This window comes from Raphanus sativus, chromosome 3, assembly GCF_000801105.2.
Source record: "Raphanus sativus cultivar WK10039 chromosome 3, ASM80110v3, whole genome shotgun sequence".
Lineage (NCBI taxonomy): Eukaryota > Viridiplantae > Streptophyta > Magnoliopsida > Brassicales > Brassicaceae > Raphanus > Raphanus sativus.
Window position 1 is genome coordinate 4,554,579 of NC_079513.1, and position 6,291 is coordinate 4,560,869.

At 34.0% G+C, this 6,291-nt stretch overlaps 1 protein-coding gene and 1 non-coding gene across 2 annotated transcripts; both read left to right on the top strand.

Moving 5' to 3' along the window:
• Positions 1–738: 738 nt before the first annotated feature.
• LOC130510301 (U2 spliceosomal RNA) lies at positions 739–932 on the top strand. Its single transcript, XR_008943978.1, has one exon. It is a non-coding gene; the product is annotated as a U2 spliceosomal RNA (small nuclear RNA).
• A 1,582-nt stretch (positions 933–2,514) lies between these two features.
• On the top strand, positions 2,515–5,228 carry LOC108808335 (uncharacterized). The gene is made up of 4 exons (XM_057006210.1): positions 2,515–2,578; positions 2,658–3,692; positions 3,764–4,103; positions 4,179–5,228. The coding sequence occupies exons 1-4, from the start codon at positions 2,574–2,576 to the stop codon at positions 5,226–5,228; spliced, it is 2,430 nt and encodes an 809-aa protein (XP_056862190.1). The 5' UTR covers positions 2,515–2,573.
• The last annotated feature ends 1,063 nt before the right edge of the window (positions 5,229–6,291 follow it).

A 6,291-nucleotide genomic window follows, 5' to 3' on the forward strand; every position in this document is an offset into this window, starting at 1 on the left:
ATATTAATATTTACAAAATAATATAATAAGTTTGTCAATTTTAAGTAAATCATACTTTAGATGTCTAAAATATAAATTATTAGTTTTAAATAATCTTGAACATAAGAATTCAGATTCATTTGGGAATTCTTATGATGATTATATTGGGTGATACGAAAATATTTATAACCAAACTAAAGAATATTAAGCAAGAAAATATTTTTTTTGATAATTATCAGGTATAATATTAATAGGTTATTGAGCTATATTGGCTTATTCTATTTATAACCAAACTAAAGAATAGTATTAAGCAAGAAAATAGTTTGTAGTTATTTGATCAAAGTAAAAAATATTAGAACAGCAACAACCGGAATTAGAACTTTTAAAAAGACGTATTTGTTTGTTACCGAAAATCAGATTTCAAGTACAAAAATAACTCTTATAAATCAGAATAGAACTCTTTTGTTTTTGTCACAAAGCTGAACTTGTCTTTTTTTTTTTCAACAAAATCTTTGTTTCACTTTTAATTTTACATAATCAAATATATTACCGCGCACTAAACAGAAAACTGCTTTTCCTTTAGCCTCACGTCAGATACTGTCGGTAGGGACATTTCCCCAACGGCACTTCGTTCGTATTGTCACCGGGACAAATATAAATCGTGTTGAAACTCATTTAAACTCCAAAATAAACAACGGGATTCAAACTGAAATCAGAATCGGTCGATAGAAATACATTACAACTAAGGTTATGTTCATTATATCTTTCTTAGCATTTTCGCTAAGATCAAGTGTAGTATTTGTTCTTATCAGTTTAATATATCATATGATATGTAGGGTATTGGTCCACACAATATTAACTCAATTTAGGGTAAAAATCCATTAAGATAACTTGCTACTTGAGCTTTGAAAATCGCATGTGTTGCACTATTTTATGGACCTAGTTCAACCCATAAAAAAAAGATTTTTTCTTAGGTTCACCTTATAGGATGAACCTTTAGATTCACCAACCAATAGAAAATTGTTATTTTAAATCTAATATCTTTTAATTAAAGAAGCAAAAATAACTTGTCAAATTATATTATGCTTTTAAAAAAATAAAAAAAATAAATAAAAATAACAATAGTTCTCAATAAAGATTATTTAAAAAAATATTTATTTATAAGATTTGGAGTTTAGTGTTTAAGATTTATAGTTTAGAATTTATCCAAATGTTTAGTGTTTTTCCAAGGGTTAGGGTTTACCCAAGGGTTTAGGGTTTAGGATTAGAGTTAAGGGTTTAGTGTTTTGTTGACAACATGTTTAGTGTTTTTTCCAAGGGTTTATGATTTACCCAAAGGTTTAGGGTTTATGATTAGGGTTTAGGGTTTAGTATTAGAGTTTAAGGTTTAGTGTTTTGTTGACAACATTAATTTTTTTTTAATTCGTTTTATATACTATTTTTATTTATTTTTAAATTTTATTTTGAAAAAATAATATAATTTAACAAATTATTTGTTTCTTTAATTAAAAGATTCTAAATCTAAAATGACAAGTTTCTATTGGTTGGTGAACCTAAAGGTTCACCCGAGGGGTGAACCCAAGAATAACTCTAAAAAAAATGTTCGTTGTTGTATCCATCACAACTAAGGTTATGCTTATTTTTGTATACAGACGCTGCATGTGGATGATAATATTTAAAATTTATTTGTTTAGACATAATTGCATCATCATCTAAATTCAACATCTATAATATGTAGAATATCTTGATATTTTGAGATGCTAAAAATGTAGAGTTTGAAAATATAAAAATACCCTTTAAAAGATATAGTTTCAAAAGACCTATAATACCCTTTTCATACAAATATAAATATTAATTAAATTATTTATTATAATTAATACATATTATTTTAATTGCAAAATCGTATGTTCCCGCCAAAATCGAAAAATCTAATTTTCATGTCAAAACCAAAAGTCGCGTTTTTCCTACTTTCTCATCAAAACCGTAAATTTTTGTTTTTTCACCAAAACCGTAAAATTTTATTTTTTGCCTAAACTGTAAAATCACATTTTCCATCAAAACCATAAAATTGTATTTTTGCCAAAACCGGAAAATCATATTTTCTGCTAAAACTGGTAAATCATGCTTTTCCGCCATTTGGAAAATCATTCATTATCGGATAGCTAAATAAACAGGTTTCCATGTATATACAACACAAATTCTCAATTTTACAGTAAAAGCTCGGGATAAACGCGAATTCATGCCCACAAAGTGAAACTTTGGAAATTCCATACACGTACTAAGAAGATCCGCTTTATCAAACCTCTACCAAAGAAAAATCTGAATTTCATTCCCAATCTTTGAAAGTCATCGCATATCCCTGCTTTGACCTTAACTCTGTTAGAGTCACCCTATTCCGTTAGAGTCATCGTCAACGGTGTTAACACCTTAGCCACGGTTAACTGAAACAGCGTCGTTTTGAGACTAATTCTGAGTAAGAGAAAATAAACTAAGCCTTTTGAGAATTGTGAAACCCTAATTAAGTCTCTCGTTGTCCTCAAGCATTCACTGTGTCGTCGTTTCTTCTTTCTCAAGCAAATTAGGTTTTACCTAACATGAGGTAATTGTTATTGATTGTCAAGTTTATCAAGTAATAAGTTTGTATTTTTTTTTGTAATCTTCTATCGCTATTATTTCAGTGATACGGACGTCACCTTTCAAGTATGCTTTAATGGGAGATTTGAAATTCATGAAGGTGGTATAGTAACTTACAATGGAGGCAATTCACATATCCTTGTAGGACAGCCACATAAATTGTTCACTGATTTGATGAAAGAAGTTCCTATATCACTATATGGGCAAAGGTTCTGGTACAAGTTTCAGAATGAAGATTTAAGTGAGCTGAAGATAATTGGTAGTGTGGTTACTGATAATTTTCAGAAGATGTGTCAAAGTTCTTACTGGAATAAATACATCGACATTTACATGGAGCATGAGAGCATTGATGATGCGAGAGAGGAACGTAACAATGTTGATGGGGCTAACACAGGAAACAACAATGATCCTAAAAGAAGAGGTGACAAAGAAAGCGATTCTGAAAAGGAGTTTGAAGAGGAGAGACGAGTTGAATCTGTTGTGGCTGGGATTTCTGAGGATCAGGATAATGAAAATTATCAAGATACTCCTCCTGTCTCTGACTGTGAGGAAGAAGAAACTGGGAATCCTTATGATCGATGGAGGAAAGGCAGTGGAGAGTTACATATAAGGCAAGTATTTGATGGTATTAAAGAGTTTAGGGAAGCAGTGTTGGAGTACGCTTTACAAGGAGGATGGAATATTCAGTTCACTAGATGGGGAGGAGTGAAATCTGAGGCTAAATGTGGTGTCGAAGTGGATGAAGGGGAAATCCCGTGTTCTTGGAGAATATATTGTTCTTACGAAGAATCAGTGGATCTATGGATGGTGAAGACCTTTCAAGATGTGCATAGTTGTTTCAAGGATGGTCGTTGCAAGATATTATCTGATACAATCATTGCTAAGATGTTCCTAAATGAAGTACGAAATGATCCACTAATGAAACCGAAGGTTATTCAAGAACAAATTCAGCTGCGTTATGAGTTGATTACCTCAATTGATCAATGCGGAAAGGCTAAGAATAAAGCGTTGGAGCTCATTCAAGATGAATACGATGAACAATATCGTAGGATAAAAGATTATGAAGCCGAGATTCTAGCGTTAGTTATCTAACTTTCCTTTCAAATTCCATATGTATTCATGCCAACTAAATTTTTCTATAATGGTGTAGGACCAATGAAGGTGCAACAACCGAGCTCAGGACCGTAATTGGAGCAGGTGATCTTGAGGTATTTGACCGATTCTATGTGTGTTTCCGTGTACTAAAAGACACATGGAAAGCACACTGTCGACCAGTGTTTGGTATTGATGGTTGTTTCCTCAAATCAACAACAAAAGGACAACTACTAGCGGCCGTCGGGAGGGATGCAAACAACCAGATTTATCCTCTTGCTTGGGCTGTTGTTCATGTAGAAAATACTGAGAGTTGGGTGTGGTTCATTCAGAAGCTGAAGATGGATTTGAACCTTGGGAATGGTGATGGGTTCACACTTATTTCTGATCGTCAGAAAGTGAGTTCTTCTTACAAAATAAATTACTCAGTTCCAATTTTCTCATATTTCTCACTTAGAATGTTGGTAATGCAGGGATTACTAATTGCTGTGGATCAAGAATTGCACAAAGTGGAGCATAGAATGTGTGCTAGACACATTTATGGAAACTTGAAGAAGAGTTTCCCCAAGAGTCCTCAGATGAAGAAGCTGTTTTGGAGGATAGTTGAGAGTTTCAACGAGCCTGATTATAAAGCAAACTTGAAAGCTTTGAAGGAGTACGACAATGAAGTGTATGAAGCATTGATGGTTAGGAGGCCTGAAACGTGTAGTCGCGCATTCTTCAGAACGTCATGTACTTGTGAAGATGCATTGAACAACAACTCCGAGTCTTACAACAGTACTCTAGAGAAAGCCAGGTCAATGCCATTAGTTGAGATGTTAGAAACCATGAGGAGACAAGCAATGGTCCGGATCGATCTTAGGAAAGTTAAGTCTACCAACCATAAGGGAAAGTTCAGTGAAAAGGTTGGTAAGGTCATTGCTTTGGAGACAAAGTATAGGAAGGATTGTCGAATTTACCCTGGATCTACTGGTGAATTTGAAGTGACTGAGGGTAACAACTCTTACTCCGTTAATATGAAAAAAAAGACGTGTAGCTGCAGGAGGTGGGATTTAACTGGTATTCCTTGTCGACATGCACTTCGCGTTGTACACGATAGGAAGAATTACAAGACAGAAAACTTGGTCTCTGATTGGTACTTGACAGAGACTTGGCGGAAGCAATATTCAGACTCGTTAAAACCTGTCAGAGGAATTAAGTTTTGGAAGGCAACCGGTGAATCATCTCTAGAAGCCCCACCAAGGGAGAAGAAATCAAAGGGTAGGAAGAAAAAGCCTCAAAAAAGAATCAAGGGTATCAATGAATCTCCAACTAAAGGAAAATCGGTTACAAGGCACTCACGAGTAATGCATTGCTCACACTGCAGTATGGCTGGTCATTATGCAACTTCGTGTGCTAATCAAGGTGTTCCCCTGAAACCACGACCCATCAAGAAGAAGAAAGTTCAGAACTCACAAGAAGGATCTCAAGGAGTGGAGCCAATGAGTATTGATGGTGAATCATCTCAAGGAGTGAAGTTATGAAGCTAAGGTTATGTTAGTTTGTGGCTTTGGTAGTGTTTTTTTCGAAATTGACTATGTTGGTGTGTTTTTTTTTGCTATTCGACTATGTTGACTATGTTGGTGTTTCTGTTTTGGTATTTCGGTAAACTATCACTAGTGATGGAACAATCTCAATTGACTATGTTACACTCGTGTTGTGTTATCTCGGTGCCTTAATCTCAACTTTTCTTTTTAGTTTTTACATGTCAAGATTTTTCCAGTAAAATAAGTATAATCTATTGCAGGGTTTTTTGTTGACACTCTTCTGTTGCTTGACCTCTCCATTCTACTCTTTTCTGTATTGTTCCTCTCTTGAACACTGTGTGTTTTTTATTCTTACTCACTATGTTATTATCTTCACTCACTAACGCTTATTTCTCACTTGTGCACAACCAAAAGTAAGCCCGCACACACACCCTTTCTCACGTTTGTTTTTGTTCTTGTCGAAAGAGAAGAGAGGTCATCTTAGTATGTGTTCATTGTTACTTTCTTATTGTGTAACTTCTAGTTGCACAAGCCACTCATCTTTAACTTCTTGTTGTTGTTGCATTGCTCCTTCTTGTTCCTCCGTTTCTTGCGCTTCAAGCTACTTCTTCTTCTCACAGATTCTTCTTTCTTCTTTGTAGCTTCTCTCTGCTATTCTTCTTTGTTCTTCTTAATTTGTAGATTTTAATCAAAGGTCCTCTTCCAACTGTTTTTCTGTTACCTAAGGTCTTCTTCTTTGTTTTGCTTGTTACCTAAGCGACTCAAAACTTTCTCCCTTTTTCTGCTCACTATCGTTTGATTCACATCTCATATGTTTCCTCTTTTCATCACTAAAATTTCATCTTTTTATTCATCATTACTTGATATTATTAGATCTTTTTTGTACAGTTGTATATACAAACAAATGCGTATGTCTGATCCTAAATATTGGTTAGTTTTCTTCCTTATTTTTCTGGAAATTTGAGGTCCCCGATTTGATATTATTGTGACTTAGATGACTTTTTATTCATTGATAAAGTTAGGTTTGATTCAGGGTTCATAAAATATGTAAAGTTTTGAA